At 44.1% G+C, this 26,879-nt stretch overlaps 1 protein-coding gene across 1 annotated transcript; it reads right to left on the bottom strand.

Annotated features, from left to right (window-relative positions):
- Positions 1-669: 669 nt before the first annotated feature.
- gpsm1b (G protein signaling modulator 1b) lies at positions 670-24,665 on the bottom strand. The gene is made up of 14 exons (XM_079755529.1): positions 24,454-24,665; positions 16,666-16,887; positions 14,968-15,103; positions 13,774-13,916; positions 12,142-12,265; positions 11,813-11,928; positions 11,354-11,509; positions 10,968-11,076; positions 9,786-9,900; positions 8,418-8,485; positions 8,125-8,289; positions 3,290-3,425; positions 2,683-2,888; positions 670-970 (listed from the first exon to the last, which is right to left on the bottom strand). Exons 1-14 carry the CDS (start codon positions 24,504-24,506, stop codon positions 785-787), a joined length of 1,935 nt encoding a protein of 644 aa, XP_079611655.1. The 5' UTR covers positions 24,507-24,665; the 3' UTR covers positions 670-784.
- Positions 24,666-26,879: the final 2,214 nt, after the last annotated feature.

Raw genomic sequence — 26,879 nt, 5'->3', positions numbered from 1 at the left:
TTCCAGGAAAAAACAGACTGATTAAGGCATAAAACTGGGTAAATATCTCTGTCCACATAATCACTTTCCTATGTGTTAAATATTTGCAGACACCCCAAAATGCATTGACATTATTTTTTGCGATGAAAAGATTAAACTCCAGTCATCCCCATGGTGGACCGTCCCAACTGGTAGTCTTGAGTTCAACAACCAATCATATGTCCGGGATGACACTCCCACTCGTGATGTCACAAGTGGACAGATTTCGGCTAATCACGTCTCACCTGGTGCTAAATAAGGTGTTATAAGGTACGATCCGAGAGTTGTAAAGAGAGGAAGCAGAACCCTACATCTTTCACCCATAGAGATAACAGCGTGTCCGCGAATGTGAACCGACAGGAAAGACGGACTGCCTGAGCCAATCAGGGAAGAGAATCCCTGATTGGTCGGAAACGAGCGGGGAGCGGTATCAAAACCCAAGCTATCCCATACGAAGGGCAGCCGCAGCCGACCAGAACAGATATCGTCAGAGCGTTTCACTCACAAACAGCTGAAGGATGGCTACGACGGATTACACTCAAATCATAGCTCTTAAATCTCACCACCAGCACCTTTAATACACCGAGCCGACTATTGCACATTACGATCTGTCACTCACTCACACGCCCCGCCCCCCCCCCCCCTTCACCTTAAATAAAATTAAAAAAAAAACACGATTCTCCGACACGATCCGAACTTCGCGCTCAGTTTGTCGTCATGTACGACCGCTACAGGCCCTCGACGCGCGGCCCTCAGAGCCCGGAGACTAACTGGATTCGGCTCCGGAGGGCTCGGGGGAGTCCTCGTCGTCCCCGTGCAGGTGCACCCTCTGCTCGTCCATGCGCTTGGCCTGCACCCGCTGGATGAGGCTGAAGAAGTCCTCGTCGGGCACCGTGGGCGCGTGGGGGCCTGCCTCCGGGGGGGAGCACCGCTGGTCGTCGATCCGGGCCGACTGGGCGGGGGGGGGGGGGGGGGGAGAGGGGGAGGGAGGAGGTTAGAAGGGCTGGAGCAGGGGTTATCCAAACTAGTTTTATATGGGTGCAAGGGGTGCGTTATGGGATATAAGGGGGATTATTTTCAGCCCAGCACCCCATTCAACAGTATGAAACATATCAGGATGGGAACGAAAGAGAATTAATATAATATATATAAACAATTGATGTGTGAGCATGTTGTTTGATGTAATCATGAGCATTAAATGGGTGGTGCAAATACGTGGTTTAGTGAGAAACATTGGCTTGTGCATCGTTTACAGTTTTGGCCATTCATTGGTAATTTAAAGATTCAAGATTTACCATATTTGTGTTGAGATGAGATTGATTTATCCTTTTTAAAGGGGGGGGGGGGGCGATTCTGATTCAATTAAATTGTAAAAGGGCGAATTATTCTACAATTTTGCGTAAAATATTAAAACGACTCAACGACTCAAAAAAAAATTGGTTTAATTGGAGGACCCCCTGCAACCCTTCAAGGTACCCCTAGGGGTAAGTGTTTCCCCTTTTGAGTAACACTTGGGCAAAAATGAGGAAAATGATAGTTAATCATTTGAAAATATATCACGGCAATCTAATCCAACACATTCGGTTAGGTTAGAGAGCCTAAATGAACTATCGGAGTAAAATTAGACGCTTTTTATGACATTAAATAAGCATTGTAAATAACCTAATACTTAATTAATAAAGTACATAATCGAATCCAACATTACAGAGTAGGCCTTTTATAATACATGTTAATGTTGCTAGTGAATGAATAAAGTAACTAAAAAATAAAGCACCTAATCGATAATGTACCCCTTGAAACAAGACTAAACATTACGTGAGGTTAGCCATTTATAATATATCTTAATTGTTGTTAATTACTTAATAAAGTACAAATATAACCTAATCTAAAGGCTAAAGAAACACTGAAAAAGAAAAAACCTTAGATGATGTTTATTAAACATAATTCATCGTTTAGCAGCAATATAAAATAATCAAATTTATTACTGATATTTGATTAGGGAAGCTGCAGAGAAAGGAAAAATACTACACTGAAGAACCAACCTAATCCAACACACTGACATATGATAACACAAATCTGAAGCAGCCATCCAATCCAATACAGTACACACTGACATTAGACAAAGTTCCTGTGGGATTAAAGCACAGTAGGCAACATTTTCAATGACAAGATAGCCTTATCTAGGGTGACACAAACCCCCTAATTGGGACCCCTATTTTTAACGCACATTCATGGACCCATACATGTCCATGTATGGGTTTATGCACTTAATATTATGTTTTATGCTGGCATCTCCACCGTGCACACAACCAAAACTGTACTCTTATAGAAAGTGCTGAGTGCAGCATTTTTACTACTTCGCAAAGAAAAGAGTAAGCCTTCTGGGAGTATATCCACAGGGCTGGTGAATGTCACCTGGCTGCTGATTGGCCAGAAAAATCCTAGAATGGAACATCTCAGAATCTGCAATAAGATTCCTCTGATTTCTCAGCAGAAATCGGGCAATTAACCTAGATCACTATATCCCTCTTAGTGGCTCGTCAAAGTACATTTTTTTTAGAGCACATCTCAGACCAGAAAGTTCTCCATAGTGTGTTTTAGAGTTGGGTGCTGCAGGCTGACCCTGTATGTTATACACTGGATGAATCGCTTCCTTCTACCCACCTGGCACTTGATGAGCATGTTGAAGAAGTCGTCGCTGGGCTCCTGGGGGTCCCCCTCGCCTACAAGGTGGCCCAGATTATTATGGGTTATTCTCAGACCCGGCAGGTTGCCCACGTTAACCCGCTGGTCGTCAAGGCGACGGCTCTGGGAGCTGGCGATCAGGTCGAAGAGCTCCTCCGTCTGGGGGGACGTGTTGTGGGAGGGGTCTGTGGGACACGGGAAAATCAAGCTATTAAAACTAGGTTTCCATAAGGTCCTTTGGGCTTTAAGCAATTCACGGTTACAAGGGATTAGGCTAAGGCAACTCAGAATTGTTAAACAATTTGCATTCACCAAATATTATCATTTGGGAACTATATGCAATACAATGAATTGATTAGTGATGTTTAAATCCCTGAATGGTTCTAGGTTCGAACCCCGAGGCGTCCTTACGCAAAATGCCTCGCCCCAACCTGCTCATGAATAATGAAACAGCATGGTGGACCTCTCTTCTAAAAGGTTAACATTCTAGGTCCACACTAACATCAGGAGGAATTGTTGGGCGTGCTTGTTGTCGACTCATTTGTCAAGTGGGCGTAGCAGGACTTGTCGTCATGTAAACACAGACCTGTCAAGGCGTCGGCGGCGTCCGCTGCGTCCGGGGACTCGTCGAGGTCACAGCGCTGGTCGTCCATGCGGCTGCTCTGGAACTTGCTGAGCAGGTCGAAGAAGCAGTCCTCATCAGAGGGGTCTCGACCCAACTTCTGGTAATAAACACAAAAGACAAAAAAAAGATATTGTTATCGAGCATTTTGTCATTTAGTCACTTCTTTCTGACACACGTCATTAAGGAGCAAGTAGGGATCGTGCTCTAGTAGGTGGACATTGGGGATCGAACCTGGAACTAGAGAACACCTAGCTCCATTTGCATTCAATCAATATGTTCACTCCTCTTGACACACAGAAAGACTTTGCTTCTCCAGCCTGCTTTCATCTTCAATTACATCATTCATATTCAACGGTTTTCCTAACACACACACACACACACACACACACACACACACACACACACACACACACACACACTTTGAGATCCCCTTTTGTTTGTTGGTCTCTCAGCAGCTGTGGAGTTGTGTTGTGCGTCTCCTTAAGTATGTTAAGATGTGTTTGATGTGTTGGGTTTCTGTCCAGCCATTTGGGCTTGGTCGTACATAATGGCACAGGGGTCGCCAAAGTAATGAGTCTTTCCAAGATTGCCAACCTGTTGCAGAAGAAGGAGATCTAATTCAGACACACCGCGTGGGACTACCTTCCAGGAAGGAACTGTGGGCTGGCCTGGATATTCAAGGTGAGCAGCACCCACAAGAATAAATCCTTGGAGCAAAACTTGGAGCATGTATTTTGAAAATTTGGGTTGGTCTAAGAATGTTTTGGAAGTCATGAACACATGATTGGTAATATGTTTGTGTTTGAATGAAGGAATATGGTGGAGGTTGTTAGTCCTTTTCACATACGTTTCTTCCCATGCTTGCGTTTTGTTCAACAATTGCATCATATTAGCTGCATATTTGTATATATTTTGCTGTGGGCTCCACAGTGCATTATTCACAAGAATGAGTGCAAACAAACAATTATTTTGCATTATTTGTATCCAGTAACTTTGAAGATGTCAAGTAGAGCATTGAGGAATACCCAACACAAATAAGCCAATACAAGCCAATTATATTCTACCAAACATGGATATGTACTTCCTTTTAACATATTGTGTGATATACCATTATGCAAGAAATTCTTCCAATTTTAATATTCAACTCAAATTCTCTGTGACATACACTTATATGCAACATTATGTATGTTTTTGTAGTTGCACAAATTAAATCATATGCATGGTTTATTCCAAAACATAACTCCAAAATCAATTATCTACACTGAAAATGGAGCATGACTGAAAGTAAACTAGGCCTGGTAATGGAATGGCGGAGCAGCAGTGAATTAAAGGGATGAAAGGCATCAGCAATCGATAAGGGCCCAATGGTGTTCTCCTCATAAAAGCTCTTTGATAATATCCCCTGACCGGCTCTCCCACCCCCCAGCCTACCTCCATTAAAACCTCCATTGTAATAATGAAGTCCATAAGCCCAGACGCCACTGAATGCTATGGTTGATTTCCGCATGATACAATATGAGAACACAGATAGTGATTGTTCAATGTAGGTCAGCCCAAACAATCATCGTCCTATCAAATTCAGCCTCCCCCTCGCCGCGTGAACTTTTCCCTGTTATATCGCAGTCGTATTCCAGTAATCTTATGAACTGGAACGTAAAGATTGCACTCGACAAAGAGCGCATTAGCCACCCTATGGGCGAAATAAAAGGCCCGGACAACTATGACACCCAAAAGTCAATCTAGAGGTTCATCGCGATAAAAAAATACACAACTTTAATGTAGTCACGGCTTCTTACCGTGATGGGCTCCTCTTCCCGATGCTATCTCTATCTATCAAAGATGTCGTCCCGTCCTGCTATCTCCACACTGACATGCACACCGCTGGGCTTCCAGTCTCACTAACTTGTGCTACTCTCGGCTCCCTAACCCTGTAAGGCCCCCCCCATCTCTCTCTCCCACTCTCCCTATCTGTCTCCCTCCATCTCGTCTCTCTCTCTCTCTCCCTCTCTGTCTCTCTCCCCCCCCTCTCTCTTCCTCTCTGTCTCCCCCCCTCTCCCTCCTGCAGGCCATCTTTGTCCCGGCTGTACTCGGCTTTTCCCACTGTGGGAAAACAACTCATTATGGGGGCAGTGCGAGGTGTGTGTGTGTGTGTGTGTGTGTGTGTGTGTGTGTGTGTGTGTTTGTGTGTGTGTGTCCTCTTATCAAGGTCACATTGTAGAGCAGAGAGAGCTGGTCAGTGGGAGGACAGGGACAGATATGCCTGGGACGGGGGAGGAGGAGGTGTTGGTGCAGAGTAGAAGGACAGGGGAGGAGGTGGTCGGGAGGAGAGGGACAGGGGAGGAGGTGGTCGGGAGGAGAGGGACAGGGGAGGAGGTGGTGGAGAGGAGAGGGACAGGGGAGGAGGTGGTGGTGGGGAGGAGAGGGACAGGGAAGGAGGTGGTGGTGGGGAGGAGAGGGACAGGGGAGGAGGTGGTGGGGAGGAGAGAGACAGGGGAGGAGGTGGTGGGGAGGAGAGGGACAGGGAAGGAGGTGGTGGTGGGGAGGAGAGGGACAGGGGAGGAGGTGGTGGGGAGGAGAGAGACAGGGGAGGAGGTGGTGGGGAGGAGAGGGACTTAAGAGGTGGAGGTGGGGAGGAGAGGGACTTAAGAGGTGGAGGTGGTGGGGAGGAGAGGGACTGAAGAGGTGGAGGTGGGGAGGAGAGGGACTTAAGAGGTGGAGGTGGTGGGGAGGAGCTGGTGGTGGTGGAGAAGAGCGGAGGAGGGGATAGAGGGAGTTGGCTGAAGTTGTGTTCCATGCGACCCTGCCATCCGGAGCTAAATACCTGATAGCACTCATTTCAGGACACCTCCTTCAGAAACCCAGCGTGTCATGTAGCATCACTAAACTATTGAACAAAGGGTCTACTGTGTGATGGCAATAGTGGGTCCGTGGTCTGATCGGCATTTTTCTGTTTGAGTGAGTGAGAAGAGACCGTTGATGTGGGAGGAGGCCTCTGCAGTGACATCACCGTCGCTATAGAAACAAGAATTCCAGTCATCTCCCTTTCTGTGCGATACACTTGGACACTTTCCTCTTGTGTCCGAGGTCATTCTTTTGATCGTCAGTTATTCGGTTTGTTTTGATTAAATCCAAACGATACATTTGATTAAAAATGTAATTGAAAATGTAATTTGATATATTTAATGAATAGGATATGAAGAGAGTTGCTAAATAAATAACCAATACATGAAAACTTTTGGGCCGAATCAACATCACCATAGGCCACAATTCATGAACTCATTGTCTTTTCGTTTCAACCCGTTTCAAACGCTGTCTCGAGAAAGGGTCCCAGCGTAAGGTGCGGTCGACGAGAGTGGAAAGTGTTTGCAGCAGCGTCAGACGAATCCAGGTAGTTACACCAAGTTCATCAGTCAGCATTTAACATCCATTTGATGGAGTGCGTAGGGTGGTGGGTTCCTGGACACTGCTCCACTGACCACGCTAAACGCATTAACAACCCCCTGTTTGACAGGTTGCAACACTCATTGATTCGATTAGCAGCCCGGTGTATCGGAGCTCCCGGACTGAGAGGTTTAATGCATCTCCGACGCAGGGAAGAGGCCAGACTGATTGAATTTGAAATCTTCAGCAATTAGAGGCTACTTACAAGCCATTAAATACACACACACACACACACGCAGTGTTGTGCCTGAACGCGTTCATTGAACGATAGTTCATGAACTCCTTCATATTTTGGGCGAACGTGAACTGAACGTACTGTATTACTGCCTGATGAACTTGTTCATTCTGGTGTCTGTGAACGGCACGCTCACTTGGTTTAACTTCGTTCAATAGGGGGGTTATTTGTTTATCAACACGGCGGATGCGCGCGCAGATCGCCGTGTTGTTTGACCGGTTGCCATGGTAATCTCTGTGTGGTTAATTTGCAGTTGCGGTGTTGCCAGCTTACTGTTACATTAAACTGTAATCAGAGAAGAAGGTTATATGCTATAGACCCTATAGTATCTGTCGTATAAAGGCTGGGACGAATTTCAAATTATAAATATGTACACTTTATTTTGAAAGTATAGACCGGCGCGATTCCCATTGAAACGAATCGCGCGGTGATTATTCTTCAAAACAAGAGCTGTTAAATTGTGGAAAATGAATTAAACTGTAATCAGACAACGCGGTTATATGCTATAGACCCTACAGTATCTATGGTATAAAGGCTGAGGCGAATTTCGAATTATAAATATGTACAATTCATAATGTTAGCTCTCTGGCTCATAGCTCAGCGGACTAGAATACCTCCTAGAATCATTGCTTGTTGGCCAGAAACAGAAAGGGGGGCTGTTCACGTTTGGTTGTAGTCTTTTCGCTCAGTTCTCCGTCTCATCAGTAGGTCTAGAACTGAGCGAAAAGACTCAATGTTCAAAATACCGGAAAAAACGAATAGCTCACAGCAACATATTGAAAAAAAGAACTATGAACTAGTTCATTTTTTGGAACTGTGAACTTTTTTGAATTATGAACGTTTAACTGGTTCATTTTAAAATTTGTGAACTGAACTTTGAGCTAGTTTACGTAGAAAGTGAACTTTCCCAACACTGCACACACACACACACACACACACAAACACGTCTATTCTTCCCAGATGTACGATTTGAATTATTACATATAACCTAGTTGATCATTAATAATAATAATACTAACCAACTGAACTAATTTAATCATTCATAATTAGAAGAAAAATCAAGAGCTTTAATTGATCAATCAGAATTTAGATTTAGATTGAGTATACTGCTTCTACTTACTGGGGGCGGGACTTGCACGGTGATGTCATCGGTGTCAACAGGAGAGTCTGCCCATGGCCTGTCGTCTGATGATTGACTGTCGGGATAGCCAGTCCTGGGGCCCGGCTGGGACAGCTGACTCTTGGATCTCCGGGATATGCTGTCTAGGTCCTGGCTGTCTCCATTCTGCCGTCAAAGTCAATGGATTGGTTCACATTTAGGATTCCACCAATCAGGAATGCTAGTGTGACAGGGGAAGTATGAATGGGGTTTCATTGTACTGTGATACAAGCCTTTGTATGGGTTTGGGTTACCTTATCTGAGTACTTCCACAACTCCACACTGTCCATGCTGTTTCTCTTAGTGAACTTTGGTCGCGCCCCTGTAAAAAGACATTAAAACAAGACTTAGAAAAAAAATTGGCAATTCCCTACAATTGGTTTTGAGCCTTCAAAATAAGAGCGACAAAAAAAGGTGAGGAATTCAAAATAGGCCTTTCAAAATAAGAGCGTTATCAGCAATCCCTAAAAAAAAAAGCAAAAAAAGCAAAAGCTCATGAGTTCCAAGTGAAACTTGAAGAAAAGGTTATTTCCTTCTCAGCTCTGGAGACTCTCTTATTAGCGTAAGGAGAGACAACAAGACCAATAAGCATTATTTGGGACATTTCTTGAGCCTGCAGGTGTTGGGGGGGGGGGGGGGGGGATGGATGAAGGCGGGACCTGGGCGTGAGCTGGTGGTCTTGGAGTCAGGGACTCAGGCAACAACAGGTCATCCACCCCAAAACCGATGAAGGTGACTTTGAGGAGGAAAAAGCAAACAGTAGTGGTGCATTGGCTTTGCACGGTGGAAGACACACTGCGTCTGTGACATGGTATTCCACAGCAATCGAGGAAATCATCATGCATTTTAATGTGTGTCCAAGTCTTTCCCACCGAACTCAACCCAATTCCACCAGCTTGGCATTCCGCTAAACGTTGCCAACATATTTTATAATCGGATAGGAATTCTCCGTAAACAAATAACATCCTGCAGGCTTGTGTCTGTTGACGTTCTTCTTGTTTGTGTTTTGCTGTCTGTCTCTGGCTTCCAGACTTATTTTTCTACACACGAAATGAAAATGTAAAGGCCTTTTTTTTTTTGACGGAGATGTCAAGAGTCGGACCCTGGTAATGAGGGCAATCCCGTCAATGAGGGGTTTTGTGTTCAATAGATTGGTTTAGCCTGTCCAATGGATTTTCCGATCTGGGTTGCAACTTTATGATGAACATGGGGATGTTTAAACCCATGTGATCTGAGGAGTTCATGTTAAACGAAAGACGTTGAGGGAAGGACTTGAAATGTCATGTCCCCATAGATCAGCCAATATACTGCTTTTTGGACCAGAAATTCTTAAAATACTTTCAAATATTATGGATTTCATTTTTTGTTACAAACGTAGTGAACAGTTTTGAAGCTTTTCCGTAGATAAAATCATCAACTAACAGGTCATTTTCAACATGCAACATTTTGGTTGCATCAGTATGACTGTATTTGACTAAAGACACAATATTTCCCGGAGTTGTATGTTGTATGCATGTTGGGGGTACATTTCCTAGAATTAGTACTGCTGGTTAAGTGTAACGCTCAAACACATTTACAACATATTTGTAATGTAATAAAATGACAGCTTGATGACATTATACCCTGGATCTCAAACTCTGAGCTGCAGGGTGAAAGGTCAGTCTCGTTCACCCCCAGGACCTCCATCAGCTGCTCCACGTTCATCCTGGCAGTGAGCTCCCCGTTCCTGTCCCCGATCTGAGGGATGACCACCGAGAAACACATACACAATGACCATCCATGTACACCTCTATCCGTGTGTGTGCGTGTGTGTGTGTGTGTAAACAAAAACAGCTAGATAGAGACAGAAGCAAAATGTTTACGTGATACAAAAACTAAATTAAACAACACACTCAGCTATTTTCTTATATAAGAGCGTACTGCTACATAGATGTGACGTGAAAACATTGCGGTCGGAAACATTAACTCAGTTTCCACTAAATATTTGTGGAATAGTGGGAGCGTTTATATAATTTTTCCAAATGGGACCAACGGAGAGCACTGAGGTCAATGTTCCAGGAGTCGATGTCGCAGAGTAGACCACAGACTTTATACAACACACATGGACAACACGCCGATATTTGCTAGACAAACAGGCACAAGAACTCAGATGTGCAGGTTAAAGAATAAGTGTTTGAGAACTTCACTAGAACTAACTAGTAAAGTGTGTGCAAGTAGTTTGGTTAGAGTGCATTTGTTATATAAGTGAAGCCTGCAAATATAAGTGAAGACTGTCTTAGTGCAGTCAAGCTCAAATCTTGATGAATGGGGAGTTTCCCTTTATTTTGCTTCGCATGGAAGCGAAATAAAGGGATTATTATTTTGCTTCGCATGAAAAGTGAGAAAAAGTGTCCTTAAAGGTGTCAAATCAACACTGTGTAGTAGACTGACCACTGTGGAAATACACTTCCAAAATCCCTTTCTGATCCAGGTCTGGATCAGAGGTTCTGCTATAGCATAGTAGGACTGCCGCATCAGAGATCCTGCTAAAACATAGTAGGATTGCTGGATCAAAAGGTTCTGCTACAACATAGTAGGAACTCTAGATCCCCAAGTAGCAGTGGAACAGTCTATTGACAGCAAACTGTGATTATGGGGCGGGGGAGCGAAGAGATGGGTTGGTGGATTTTCATGGGGAGAAATTCACTAAATTGTATATTCTTTTCAGATCCATGCGATTTACAGGTAGGTGAGATAACGACAATAAAGTACAGTACGCACGTTGCCACTCCATCAAAGGGATGGGTGTTCTGAGACGCGCTCACCTCTTTGGATATGTCCAGGTGCCTCCTGGCATAGTGGAGAGCCTGTCTGTGATTGGCTAAAGACACGTAGGCGTTCCCCAGGCTCCAGCAGGCTCGTCCCTCGCCCACCCTGAGCACACGGCCACACAACGTTAGCTCACGGTCACTCTCAACAAGCTGGGAGTGCGCAGTGTGTTAAACGACTAAACAGCAGGGATACGCTATTGATTGGCCCAGTGATGTACATAGCCTATTATTGGAAAAAATCAGTCGATTTGAAAATGGCTAATATTAATGACTGATATTTAGAGGTTTTGCTGCTCTTTCATGCAGAAAAACAACTATTTTTGTCCTCGGCTGCTGTGTCTAAACGTGAAAACCACCCCGGGTGGCGGGGAGCGTCTCACCGGTCCGTGAGCTCCTGGGCGATGAGCAGGTGCTTGAGGTGGTAGTCAATGGCCCTCTCGTACTGCTGCAGCAGGGTGAAGGTGTTGCCCAGGCTGTAGCAGGCCTGCGCCTCCATCACCGGGTCCCGTAGCTGCCGGGACAGCTGCAGGGTTTTCCTGGACACGTCCGTGCACCAGACGCACGGGTAAGGAAGACGTGACACAAACAATTCCAGTCTGTGATTGTTAACTATCATCTAATTTTATCAAAATTAATAAATAAATTAAAAAAAAATGGAGTGAAAGACAAATCCATACCATTTGAAAAAGAAATGTGGGGAAGTTACTTAAAAATATATATATATATATATTATATATATATATATATATATATACATAGAAAATTAAATGTCGAATTTTCAACATGCATTTTACAACTCCACCACTAGAGGGCAGAGTGCTTCCTCTGCCTCTCCTTACCTATAGTACTCCGTGGCAGTGTTGAACTGGCCCAAGAATATGAGAGCGTTGCCAAGGTTACTGTAGGCTCTGCGCTCTGCTGCTTTGTCACCGAATTCTTTGGCAATGGAGAGCCTCTGTAAAAAAGGACAAAACATGTTCAGCAACACCAAAGGGTTCAGGACTATAATCAAGGAGCATAATTAAAATAAAAATGCAAATTATTTATGAATAATACATTTATTTAATTTATGAATCGCTAGTCGAACACGCCAGTATTGTTTAGTGCTCCTAATGCATTGTATCGTGCTGTGCTGTGAACACACGCTTATAGGAGGAGCATGTCTCACCTGTCGATGGAACTTGATGGCCTCCACGAAGTTCCCCAGCAGGTAATGCGTGTTGCCAAGGTTACCATAGGCCCTTCCCTGGGCGGCGCGGTCGCCCAGCTCTTTCACCAGGCCCAGGTTCTTCCTGGCGAGGAGAACACCACATCACATGAGGGAGGGGGATTATTATTGGGGTGTGGGGGTTAGGAGGCTGCATGGCAGCTGGACCAGGTTTGATGTACACAGCCTTAAGTCCTTGGAGCAAGGTGCTGAACCCCTTCCTTCTCCTAAATGATCTGTATCTGAAATAGGGTTAGGGTTCGCTTTCGCTTCGATTAAAGTATCTGCTAATTGACTAAATAGTTAATAATGTACCCGTTGCAATAATGGTACGTTAATAAACGATTCACTAAAAACAATTAATGCGTAAAGGGTAGTGGGTTAGGTTTAACGTTAAACCTATTAAGTAATGCATAAATGAATAGCGTGAATACATGAAGACCATTAGTAAATGATTACTAGACCAATATTTAATTGTTAACTGACTGTTAACTGTTAGCCAATGCTTAATATTGCATTAACTAATCAATGGTTAATTAGGTACCCTTATTGTAAACCGTTAATTAAAGTTGAAAATGCAGATGCCAGCATATTGCATAGCTGTTTCCCTTAACATTTAATGCAGATGAAAAAGCATAACAACCTAATAATTAATAAGCTTTATGTCCAGCACAGTATACATCAGTGTTTAAACAGCTATCAGAATCCCACGGCAATAAAACACACTGATAAGGGGTCGTCAAAAACGTTTACCGTCGTCACACCACTCCGATGAATCTGTTTGTGTGCACACTCCTCATTCCCCCGAGCACTTCAGATAACCGCTATTTATTTCCTAGTACGTGGCAGTGAAACACTCTTGTGGGTCATTATTGACCGCTTAACCTTGTGCTGTTAATTGCCCAAGGCTCAGTAACGAGTGGGCTATAATCGTCCCCAACAGCCCTGATAAAGCGAGTGTCCCTCCCCCTCCCGCGTTTCAATACACATCCAAAGGGGAACTAGACAGACTGTGTGTGCTTCCTGATGGCGACAAATCGTTCACGTGTGCGTGTGTTTCAGCTCCCTGGAACAGTGTGCCCGAGCCCTGTGTTCAACACCGTACTTTGGATCTTCTGATATGCAGATGGGATCGCAGGAGGAATACATTAATTTAAAAAAGGTTTCAAAGTACAGCTAGGAAAAATCTGCGTCATGGTTCATAGCCATGAGTGAACTAGTACAAATCACTACATTTCTTTGACACACTGATGTTAAGGCGCTTGCTGGTTGAGTCCAAACTATGTATGTTGTATGGTGGGGTGTTGGACCCCACATTGTTAAAAACCACTGCAACACTGCATTTACAAGGAAAAACCAGACTTCCCCGTTCGAGCTAGTGCCCGCCCAATATGTCCCTTTCTTAAACTCCTGGTAGAAAATGTCTTTATTTAGAGAGCTGGGAGATATTGCTGTCCTTACCCTACACTTTCCAAACAGAGTGCACTCAGGTCCAGGTTAGGACCAGGTCCAATCCATAGCACTACCATGTGACACCCCTCTACCATCCCCTTCCACCTGACAGCAGCTGTTTGAGGGCTGGGTTGTCCTTACTCGTAGAAGCCGGTGGCCTTCTGCAGGGTGTCGTGGACCTCGGAGGGCAGTTCCCCCGGCTCAAGGGTGCACCCCCACAGCTGCTGCTTGCCCTTGGCGTGGAACACGTTGCCGATGTTGTACAGAGCCCTGGCCTCGCCCACCTGCAGACACACAGGAGTAGGTCTGAAGCCGTGTAGGCGAGCTCTTATAGCTACTCCGCTCTGCACTCATTCCCGTTATTTATAGTATATTATGTGGTCGTGCAGGATCCTTTTCTTTTATTATTTTAGTTCCGTACATTTTATCGCAATGCTTTGGTGGTTCTCAGCCAGGTCGGGCGTTAATGCTTGTTCAGAATGCACTACATTTCATTTTGTGTGGGAGTCAGGCACTCGACAGCAACACTGCTAAATCAGTACTCAAGTGCTTGTAATTGAAAACCCAACACTCAGGAATTACAATTACACATTGGATGGGAAGTAAGGTGGGCGAAGGAAGGAAAAGCTTACCCTAATAGGAATACGCACAGGGTTATCATGCAATACTTTTAATAACCTGTTAGTTACTGCTACATCACGTCATGTAGCAGTAACTAAACTAATCTCAATGGGCTGCCGTTCGATGAAATAGGTGTCTTGAGGCAAAGTCCCAGACAGACGAGAGTGAGATCGATGTTTCCAACCATACAGAGCATGAGTCACCCTTTGAGAATCAGTGTGCTTTTGTGAGGCAGGTCGAGAAAGAAGCCCACCCGGGTCGTGTCTCAGAGGGAACAAACTGTCTTCTACGAAGCACAACGCCTTCACAAGGCAGGGGACTCGTTTGAACCGTATTGATCTTTCAGAATAAAGGCGCAATCATTAGCAAGCCAAACCGTGGGTCAATGTTTTTAACAGCACAGGCTGTGGGGTGACTGCTCGTTATAATAAACAGTCATCCTACTGTGGGTTGACTTGTAAGAAGCAAAATATAAGATTATTATATCTAAATGTGGTCAAAATAAATGTACATTTTATTTAGAGTAGATAGTCCCTTAACAAGTAGCAGATCATCTGTGCTAACCACTAGTATACGAGTCATTGGAAATGCTTACAGTTTGTGTACTCCAACATGAGAATGTGCGTCCGAAACAACAAGTGGGTAGGTATGCATCCTACAGTTGTATGTGAGAATCAATGTAGTGTAATGTAATGCATGTGTTTGCAGGTCTACCTTGTCCCCTTGCTCCTGGGAGATGTCGAGGTGTCTCTGGCAGCACACGGCCGCCTCGTCGAAGCGCCCCAACACTTTCAACGTGTTGCCAAGGTTACCGCTGGCTTTCCCCTCCCCTATCCTGTCCCCTATCGTCCTGGAAGGAGAACACAAGGTATAAAACGGAAGAACCCACCCCAAAATCAATTTATTGTACTGTACTCTTGAACAGTTCAACATATTCAGCAACATTTCGCAATCATTTTTGGAAGAAAATGCTAAGCAAGTTTTCAATCGAAGCCTTTCTGGACAGCTACGATTTTAATTTAAATCAAATCCCAGACTGCACCGCGTGATGGAGCACCGACCCCAGGTGTCGCTATGTCGTATCTCAGTCACATACCAACAACCAGCCCCCCCTGCTCGCGTTCTCCTTCCTACTCAAAACCTGTTGGGCCGATAAACTGGCTCAAACCGGTCCCTGAGGACAAGCCAATTGCTGCTGCAGACCTTAACTTTAATAACCTTGTACTTCATGGTGATGTGAACGGTGCTAGTGTTGATGTGGCCCTTTAGTGCTTTGGTTGCTCTAATTCCAGCCCAAAAAAAAGGTTCAGGGTTTGAACCCCCGAACCCATTACCTGCTCTTTTGTGACCTGTATCTGAATTCACTGCGTTGAGTTGCTTTGGAAAACAGCCCCTGCTAAATCACAGTTACCATACCCGTGTGGCTGGTGTTTCCAGTTAATAAGTAATGCTCATAGCCGTGGCCCTACCCTAAGCTAGTGCAACCGAGTGGCTAACATTGCTCAACGGCTGATAACGTTCACAAATGACACTGGTTAGCATATGTTTAATTGACAGATGTCTCTCCCCAGCAGGGGGGTGGGAGGGTGCGGTAGATCATGCTGGTGCTGTAATGTAACATGGCACAGCCTTCCTGCTGCTTCTAATCGCTTCCCAGCCTGGCACCAACCGCTAACCGCAGGCGGTGTCGTTAACCACGGAGGCTAATTATGCAAAGCGCGCCGAGGTAAAACAAGGAACCGGTGAGGCGGCACGAGGGTTATCAGGACACGCTGACGAATGACTGAGTTGGAAGGCGAAAAAAAACGCCATTTGAATGAATAGGTCCTTTTTAGCCATAGAGCTGTACTGCTGTCATACAGCCGTTATGCATGAAAACATACACAGTGAGGCAGGTTTATAACTCCTCCCTTCAAAACCAGGCCAATGGTTGGCTTTTGTGCCTATGCCATGCACTCCCAATCTATCTTTTATAGGCATTTAAAGGACAATCAATGCAACAAAATCAAAGACAAGCATTTAAAACAAGGGATGTAAACCAAAAAGGAAAATAAGGTCAAAAAAAAAAAAACACAATATGTTAAGTGCATTTTAAAGATGATTTTACATTTTAACAGGCCCGCTGTTTCAACACCAGGTGTGAAGTTATTCAGCCATTGCGATGCGTTTCCAAATCGACCCTACAGGGACATCACCTCTCACAGCCGGATTACATGTTAGATCAACCTATCAGCCAACTCAGTGGACTGTACCAACAGGTAGGACATATGATCTAGCCCTCATACATCCGGGGCAACCCCCCCCCCCCAGACTGAGGTTCTAAAACAGTGGAGCAGCACAGACTGTGGTTCTAAAACACAGGGCAACAGAACAGACTGGTTCTTAAACACAGTGAAGCACAACGTCCCTCACCTGGCCAGGGTGAGGTCGTGCTTGTGGTACTCCAGGGCCTTCCCGTACTCCTTCAGGTAGAAGTAGGCGTTGCCCAGCTGGCTGTAGATGGCGCTGAGGGTCTTCAGGTCCTCCGTGCCCACCTGCACGGCCGCCTCGAAGAAGGCTGTCCCGCCCTTGAAGTCCCCCGCCTTGCACAGCCTCTCCCCCTCCAGCGCCAGCTCCAGGCAGGACGCCTCCATCCTGGGGCAGAGGAAGGAGCGGGAGGTGACGATTAAACCCTTGTTCTGGATGTCACGGTGATTAGGGTGGAGAGTTTGATTTTCTGAATAAAAGGCTTTCTGGGTTCAATGCTCCCCCCCCCCCACAATGGCCGTGGCCTAACCGGTAGGCCTCCAGGAGCAAGATGCCAACACACTGCCTGTAAGTGAATGACACGTGTTAGTTAGTGCCAAAATGGCAGTAAATAAATAGTACTGGATTGGAAACACGATTTACTGACCCTCAGATTACTGGTAAACGTGTTTGTGAGTACATACATCATACCCTGATCCTTCGCAATTAACAAGGGCAGCATAACCATGGCAGCTTTGTCTGCCAGATGCGCTGATGACCTTTCCCGCAGAATGCAATCAATCGCTCCATCTTCCTTGAGCGGGGGGGCATTCCATAGGCCGATATCATGACGTTTGAGGAACGCACGGAGACGCATTAACCAATGTGATTGGAGGGCGGGGGGGGGGAATGTAAATGAAGTGCATGAATGCCAGAAGCGTACGAGACGGAGACCATCGAACAGAGAACAGAGCCCCGCGTGCTCGTCCACCCACACCTCGAATGCCTTTGTTACCACGGCAACTGCCGGGGCCAGCCAGGTCGACACAGGGGCATGCAAAAGAGGCTGTTGCTACCATGTGTTCCTCCCCGCTAGCAACAGCAGACTGCCCATCCCCAGGAATCAATACAGAGCGGAGGATGGAGGGGCGCTGTGTCTGTGTGTGTGTGTGTGTGTGTGTGTGTGTGTGTGTGTGTGTGTGTGTGTGTGTGTGTGTGTGTGTGTGTGTGTGTGTGTGTGTGTGTGTGTGTGTGTGTGTGTGTGTGTGTGTTATTTATTCGCCTAATAGGCGCAGTAGTTATTCCATGGGTCTCTTCGTCACCGTTCAGTTCATTTATGATTAGTTGATAGTTGCAGTTGCCACATAGGTTCATTTGCACAACATGTCATCTTCACATTATAAAGATTACCAGATGTCACAGAATTAGTGACTTTGGCCAAACAGGGCGGACTACGCTGAGATCACAGACGCAGAAGAACAATGAAGAGGTACAATAACCGAAGCCTATGGTGGACCTTTCCCGTTAGATGCAGAGGGGTAATGCACAAAGGGGGCCGGGAGGGAGGGGTGGAGGCGAGGGCGGCCTCCTGCCCACGGTGACACGCCACGGGGCTCTGCAGTAAATGCTACTTTCACTTTCTCTTTTTTTTCACTACCTTCGCCCGTCAGTACCTGATCTTCCGCTTTTTCCGGGTTCTCGCCACATAGGTCTCCAGCTCAATGCGTACAGGCTTCAGCACCGCCCGGGGCCGGGGCCCCTGGTGGACCAGCCGACACACCGCTCTCTCTGCCCCGCTCAGGGGGCAAGCCTCCAAAGCCATGGGGGGCAGCGGGCAAAGATCACTGGACATAGTTTTCGTTTGAGTGTTGTTTACAAATTGTCCCCTCTACCGGAGGTACACAGAGTAAGACTGACTCAGCCAAGAGGTAAAGAAAATGTCTTTGTTTTCAATCTATTCAATTCAAAAAAACGGAATAGATTGTTCACAGGCCAAATTATTAAAATAGCAGCAGCTATGCGGCAGCCAAGCATGAGTTGACCAAAAGTATGCTACAGTGATTTAAACTGATGGTTCTCCCAGTTATTACTGGTTGAAAAGACCCCATCAGTCCAGTGGCTAAACACAACCCTGAATACCTAAACAGATTATAATCTCAAAACAAAAACCAGGCAGGAGTAAGGGGTCGAAGGAAAAATAAAAAGAGACTACTAAAAGAAAAGAACACTGGAAAAAATGTGTCTGATTCTTTTCAATCCATCAAAATGTCAAAGAGAGAGTTATTAAAAGAGCAGTCTCTTAGCAGCCAAAAGCTGGAGACGGTCCAATCGAAAACCGTTCATGTGAAATACCGCTAAAGACCAAACACTGCATCTGGTTCTCAGGTCCTCCACAACCTGTAGAGATCTGTAACATTTCCACATCCTCAGCCCTCAACGGTCCGGAAAAACAGCGCAACAAGTCCAAAGGAAGAAGTGTCCCAACGTATACAGTCCAAATCACAGCAAGATTAACCCCACCACTCTATATCACATTACACGACAGACAGCGGCCAGGGAGACGTAGCTAGTGAGGAAATGAAGTGAGTGAGAGAGACCGAGATACAGAGAGAGAGAGATTTGGCAAATCCCTAATCCACTGACCTGTAGTACCTTCTTGGATGAAGAGAACACAATGCAGTAGGCAAGACTAATCCAGCTATGTGCTGACATCGGTGGACTGGATTGCAGACGCATTATCAGGTCAGTGGGGGCAGGCTGGAACAGGCACTTAATAAGGAAGCGACCCGTCAGATGCAGAAGTCAAGGAAAACACGTTAATGTTGATGGTCGATTTCTGGGAACCAGACAATGCATGGGCATTGGTATTAGAATTATAGTCTTATGAGTTCAGAGAGCTGAGAAGGCTTAAATGTCTTGCAGACAAGAGTTCCCCATTCTAGGGACTGCCATCTGCTCATGTAAAATAGAATAGAAGCAAACAATACAAAAAACCAAGTATGGTCAAAACAAAATCTAATTTGAATGAGGTCTGTGTTTTTATGACACATCTTTGTGAAGAACACTTAAGACGACAATACATGAAAAGAATACAGGCGCCAGTCGATCCTAGTAAAGGACCCTTCACTGGAAGATAAGCTCTTGTGTAAAAACAACTGAGATTGGGACACACTGTTCCCTGCATCTTTGTGTCGCAACTTCACGACACAAAGATTCAACCTGACGCACGCACGCACGCACGCACGCACGCACGGACACACACACACACACACACACACACACACACACACATACTACCTTGAGATGGCCCGTATAAAGTCCAGAGCGACGGCACATTTGTATTTGGTAATTTGATATCTTCAATCCAACTTCTAAATGCTACCATCACATCCAAAAGTACCATCGTTATTTTTTCAATTCAATGGCAATGTCTGACTCAGTAATAAAAAAAAAATACAATTGACAATCTCATGGAAGAATAATGATTAAGTCAATACTCGATAGGACAACCGCAACTCAATGTGGCCACAATATTTTGTACTAATCTTTGAAATAGTTTCACTGCAACAGACATACAATACCTAAATGGATGATGATCTACAGACAAACATTCAACAGAAAAAAAATCATGAGCCAATCGAGTCAGGGATAGAACAAAAGTTTTGTTAATTAAACTGATTATGAAGAAAAACAACAAAATTTGAATTATTTATGAGACTTAAAAGTTGGACATCAAATGATACTAGCACATGCAGTGGGGGAGGGTGCTGGGAAAAGGTCAGCACCTTGCATCTTTGTTTATTTTGAATGTCTTCCACATATGCATGGAAAAAACAAAGTCCATGCCCATGCAAAACTTCACGATGAGACTTGCCAAATGCTATTCAAAAATGCCAGTGGATTAAGACTTCTTTGCATTCCTGCCAAGAAGAAAAGAACTGCAGGGGGAAATAGGCCTACAGCCTCAAAAACGATGAAAAAGTATTTGATAAGAAGAAACCTGACGCAACAAGCAAAACGCTGTACGATACGAAACGTTCACATAGTATACACTTCGAAAAAAGTATGTACACAAATAAAGGAAAAGTTGTGAGTTTGTATAGGCTTCATAGATTGTTTTTATAAATGGCAATAGACCTGTGAGGGAGCTGTCTAGCCTCTCCATTCCCATTATGTCCCATCATATATCAGGCTGAACCCACCTAAAAAGGGCCACAGAATGCAAGCCTAGTAGACTCAAGTCCTTTTCCTCCAGCGCCTCGGGCCTGTGTCAGCCCTCATACAGCCTCTAAAGATACTGTTGGTCTGTATCCATCAGGAGCACAGTGTTGTGAAGTGCTGTCCCAACATTTCTAGGAGGAAAATAGTGTCAGCTCTGGGTAGAGGAGAAGGGAATGACCCAAATCAGGTGGATCATTTCTTAGCCGACAGCGGTCCCCTTGCAGTGAGGGAGCAGGTAAGGGGATAGGCATCTTGCTGAAGGACGGCTACAGGTAGACAGCTGATATTGCCTCCAGGTATACTGGGGTAACTGGGATTTGATCCCAGAACCTTTTGGCGGTGACTGAAACCCTCTAACAAGTAGAATAACATGCCGGTTATAATGTACTACATCATGACTCAACACCGACTGCAATAAAATGAAGCAGAAATATGAACTAATGTGCTTTCAATCAGATTGCTGGTAAAGTCATACAATGATGAATACATTGTTTTTTGACTACTATTGTATAAGAGTATCACACACACACTTCAAAGAGGTTACATAAGGTTAATAATTGAATTAATGACGACCCATGAATGCTGAAAGAATGGCTGATTGGCCTACTTCTCTTCACAACAACAGAAAAGGCCAGGCCATGTTGACAGTGGCCTGAATACACAAAGCTCAATAGGGGTCGACTGAGGTAATAACAGAAGGAAAATCAAGAATGACTCAGAGGTGGAGAGTCGCACGACGGAATAGTAAAATGAGCGCATTTTTGAGCACCATATTTAAAAAGGTAAATACATTGTCATTACTCTTTATTAGCATACATTTCCTTGGGGATGTAAACCAAGTTGAAAATCATCCATCACATGACAAAATTGTCAAATTGAATATAGAAATCTAACCTGATGGAAACATGCCATGCTATTTTCTCACTGGTAAGTAGTAAGATAATGGTTTTGTTACACATCAGGTTAGTTACAAGTAACTAGCACTGCTGAATGTCTGTAAAGTCATAATTAGAAACTAGGTCGACTGGTAGTATTGTTACACAGACTAAATATAGACCTATTTAGATGTATGATCTGTACACCTGTATGATCAACAGGAAATAGCATCATGCTCAAAGAAAGTTAAGATGAATCAAATATTCTCATAACAGGAAAAACTTACATTCTGAATACACAATTTGTAAATATTAAACAAACTATATTTACATTAAATGACAAAAAGAGCAGCCACATTTTATGATTTAGGAATGTTGAGACCTCATCATCATCATCTCAAGGCCTAACATAAAAAATGTGAATAGAATAGATAAATAGTCAGAACTATATAAATGGGTGGGGGGGGGGGGGGAGGGAAACATGAACATTTTGAGAATTCAAGGAAAACCATAGCCAACGGTCTGTCTGACAGTTAAGATATATAGATTTCCATTGTTGCCGTCTTTGTGGTCAACTCAAGAATGCCTCAGAGTGGCGAGCTCTGCTATTCTCTCCTCTGATTCCCACTCTAATTGGTCTGTTTGGGGTACATTCATCCCATAATAGTCAGCCTGTGGTCTTTAGAAAAGACTGGTCTCCGTGTGTTGTAACTGTGGCAACGCAACTCATATTGGACGGCGCTTATTTCGAAAGAAGTTGAACAGAGGTTTAAAAAGTGAGGTTTGTTCGTAAGCTGAACTTTGCCATAAGCAATCATTTGTGTCCTTGGAACGGAAAAACAGTTTAGTGTGAACACAGCTAAGCTTACCATAGACTTTTAGTCACGCGTTATTCTTGACACAAACCCATCATCAGTGGAGTACAATTTTTCCTACAGTACGTGACACATGAAAATATATCACTGAGATAATTAATAACGTTCTGAAATATGCAACAATAAAATAAATGAGCTTTTCAGATGGCAAAAGTAATATGAAGATGATCGTCTTCACAACAGGGTCTCGTATAAAATCCAAGGCAGATAATTGAAATCACCTCAGATAGCCTGCAGGTGGTACACAGATTGTATTAGCTGATCTGAACCATTGTGGACCGCTTGGCATGGAGATTGGTTCTACAAATCTAACATATTTTATTATGTCTAGAAGTTTTACTCAGACCTTCAGTTTATTCACTCCAGTTTTCCACCTATAAATCCCCTTTTTAGGAGGTGGTTCTCTCTCTCCAGATGGTTTGGAGGAGAGGGTGTGTGTGTGGGGGGGGGGGGGGGGGGTCAAATCAAACTTCCTTCATTTTGTATTCTATTCTTCTGACTGATTTTGTTTCCTCCAGCATCGTGCTGCTGTTGGTAGAGTTGCGGCTTCGCTGGGAAACTCTGTGCTCTGAGTACTAATCCAGACATAATTACAGACTGCCAAGGCAAGTTGTCAGGGAAACCAAAAAGATATTCTTTAAGAATGTTATTTTTTATGTTCTCTCTTTTGCCCGCTCACATTGTACATGTCATCATTCTATTTTATGCATTACATGACATCATTTTAGTTATCCCATTGTCACTATTTCTTTAATTGTAAATATAAGTATACTAGCTAATAGCTGCAATATAAATATCTGAAAGGAAGTACTTTAAAGATATATTCAAGATATCATTGCATAGTACAACAAAATGAAGTAGCATGATAAAGGCACTGTACACTACAGGTTTTGTAGATGAAAGACACACACTTTAAAATAAGCACACACACATGCAGACCTCCTACAAAGGTCAGGAATGTACTTCAAACGTGTATTATGTAAAGTGGTGGTGATGCTGTGCCGCTCTGTGGGCCAGACCTTATGATGTAAACAAACTATGTGGCTGTGTATTTGTGTGTGTGTGTGTGTGTGTGTGTGTGTGTCTCCCTCTCTCTCTCTCTCTGGGGCAACCTTGGAGGGGCAGTGAATGTCAAGTGACAGCGTTGTCATTGACATGCTGAACGGGCCACTGTCCTCCGTTTCAGGCCACTGGGACATATGGGGGGATGTCATCACGGTTTTGGGCATATAGCACACATATAAGCTATACATCATCTATATATAAAACACACACACACACACACACACACACGCTCGCACACACACACCTCACTTGACCACATTCACACCACTAACGACTTTTTACATAAAGTAGACAAAGTCAACGACATTAGAAATCAATGCATAAAAAAAAAGTTTTGTTAAAATCTGTACTATTTTATTTCATAAAATAGCACAAAGTCTACACCCACAACAGAGGAGAAAGGTTAGGCCTAACACGTCAGAGGGGACTGCGTGGATGTGGTTAATGATTCCTGATGCGTGTGTGGATGTGCTGGACTGGACGCTGCGCCGGGCTCATCTAAACACGGGCCATGTGTACCCAGTACTCTTTCCAGTGTGTGTCCGCAGTGTGTGGGCCACTTTTCCAAGCTCTCTTGACACTCCTGTATTTCTCTCATACACCCCACACCATCTACGTGGCTCCCTACTGGTAGACCCGTCGGTCGGCGGTTCAAGTACACTACGCGATTGCAGTTCAACCGCAGACTAGTGGTTCCGGAAAAAAGGAGAAGAGCTGAGATGTGCATGGCTGCACATCTGAGCTCACGAGATGCATAACGTAGCGAGAGGCAGCTCAAACGTTTCTCTCTTCTTAGCTACTTCTCAGGCACGTAGCCGGGTGTCACGTTAGCTTCTCTCTTTCTTTGCTCTTCTTTTTCCTTGTATCTCTTTGTGGACCCAACATACAAAGGGCAGGGACGAACATGGAAACAAATCAGTGAACGAACAGCCATTTACCTTGAGTGGAGCCTCTTGCTGGCCAGGTCCGGGTCCAGCCCGTTAGCAGCCATCAAGCCGCTGCTGCTTCCTTGCTTCCTTGCTTCCTCGCACCCAGCGGAGGCCACCGTCGATATTTCCGCCCACGGGCTTCTTGTCTGTCTTGAGCCCGCTCAGCAGCTGATGTCTCTCTTGTCTCCCTCCTTTCACTCGGTCGGCACAGAAATGGCAGCTGCCTGCCTGCCGAGGAAGTGAGGTATTGTGCAAATGTGCACTGTCAAAACCATAAAAGACCGGGCCCCTCCCCCTCCAGAGTTACGTCACGGGCCCGGGGAGTCGCGTACACAGGGTCCATGTGGAGTTTGGCTCTGATGGGGAGAAGAGGCACATCCCACACACACACACACAAGGTGCATCTAATGCAAGCGTATCACTTTGCCTTTGGTTTGTGCAAATTACAATCAGCTTTTATGTTAGCCTGTTGTTTTATGTCAAATGCTTTTTGCAAATCACACGTTTTTTACAACACGCATCATTGTTTACTAGTGTAATATTGAAGTATTAATATTACACTAGTAATATATGTTAACCATGTCTATTATGTATATTATGATGTTTTACTCAGTGTGTGTCTGGTTCACTGTATATCATGATTAGTTTTATTTTGTTTTATTTTTAGGGTTAGGGTTGGGGATTATTTAGGGACAATCTTCCAGTCAGGGACTAAGGTTGGAAATTAGCCTACGGCTATAATCCTGTATATTTACTTTTTCTTTTTTTTAATGAAATATTTTGTCCCTTTGTAAAAGAAAAAGAATCAAACTTCAAAACTAAGAATCAACCTTGCCTTTGCTGCAATACATCTTGCATTACACGTCTGGCAAAGAACGAACGAAACACACACACACACACACACACACACACACACAAGCACACACAGTAAAGAACCGAGCGCAATATATAAGCGTGGTTCCTCACTGTGTCTACGCACTGCCCCTCAGAGGCCAGTCTCTGCTATTACACAATACATTCAAACTCACCTATCAACTTACTACTTTTTTAAAGTTTACGATGGATTATTCAGTCATAATGTTGATGTATCTCATATCATATATCTGTACGTATTGTTATATATATATATATATATATATATATATATATATACATAATTACTATTATTATATTATATTTTTCATACACAAATAGTATCCATGACACTACACTTTCCCCAGGACCTTTGTTCCAAAATCGCATCCTCTCTATCCTGAAACGTCCAGATTACTATCAGTCACTTTGCAGCGGTGTTCCTGCAACATTACAACATGACATTGTGACGGATAAACAATGGTATTAATTTATCCTAATTGTGTTATAAAAGCTGTATTCGTTATGATACATTAATGCGTAATCAAAGCATGGATGTAAGTGTAAAGGGACATATAGCAATATTGCCAAAGTTGTGATTTTAGGTCATTCATATTTGTGGTAACGTACAAGCTTTTTTCAGTACTATTACTGCTACTACTGAATGCATTGCTCCATATTTTAATTTGACTAACTAATGAACTGAAGAAAGACTGATATTGCTTTGACAGGGGAACCAGCCATGCAAATGTTGTGCAGGCTTTAAATCCCCTGCACGGTTAGCAGACGTTAGCCCAAACTGCCGCAGTGTTTACCAGACCAGAACTCCATGGCGAAGGTGAGCTGAGCTCACTGGAGGAGCGGCCTACAGAGGATGTCCCTTCATTGGGTGAATGATGCACCGACTCTAAAGTGGTTATCACTCACTGCCACTTGTACGGAAATAAAGTACTGCTGTTTAACTAGCCACTCGACTAGTGGTGAATATAGAACTGGAGCCATCGTTGCTGATCAAAATGAGTTGGTTGGGGCAGTGGGTGGAGAGCATCAATTAGACTCACAGTTTTGTGTTTGAATGGGAAAGCTACAATCTGCTGTACTCACACACATACATTCTCAACGTTGATATTGTATTGAACAAATAATGGTAAATCTATCATCTGCGGAGGGAGGTACTTTATTCATATCCTGAATAAAATAAAAAAAGATAAAGCATTGTTGTAGTGTGACTAGATGAAGCTGATAACCCACCACCAGAATCTCGTCTTTGGAAGGTACATAGGCTACTAAGTGATAAGTCACCTTATAGCCTTATCAGTATGCCAGCAACAGATTTCTCCTGTTGATATTTATTTATATGTAGTGTCACATGCGTGCCACTAGGATGCAGTAGATACAAGTAGCAGCACTTGTTCATCAACGTGCCGCTTGGAAGCAGTTTTCCGTAGTACATTTATACGGACATTTGAGAGAAAAAAATAAACATACTTATATAGCTTAGTCTGCTGAAGAGGGAAACGTAGGTTCGGACGGTTTAAACTTTAAGAAATTCAAGATGTACGAGTTAGAAAAAATATAATATA

This window comes from Pollachius pollachius (genome assembly GCF_949987615.1).
Source record: "Pollachius pollachius genome assembly, chromosome: 18".
Classification (NCBI taxonomy): Eukaryota; Metazoa; Chordata; class Actinopteri; order Gadiformes; family Gadidae; genus Pollachius; species Pollachius pollachius.
Note: the sequence above shows the minus strand (reverse complement) of the source record. Positions and strands in the feature narration are given on the sequence as shown.

Bases quoted from the DNA above. Each gene is read 5' to 3' on its own strand.
- gpsm1b (XM_079755529.1), bottom strand. From the start codon at position 24,506: ATGGCTGCTAACGGGCTGGACCCGGACCTGGCCAGCAAGAGGCTCCAC. The intron at 11,077-11,353 runs GTGAGACGCTCC...CCGTGTGCTCAG, and splicing joins GCCCAGGAGCTCACGGACCG to GGTGGGCGAGGGACGAGCCT. The intron at 971-2,682 runs GTGGGTAGAAGG...CCCCCCGCCCAG, and splicing joins ACATGCTCATCAAGTGCCAG to TCGGCCCGGATCGACGACCA.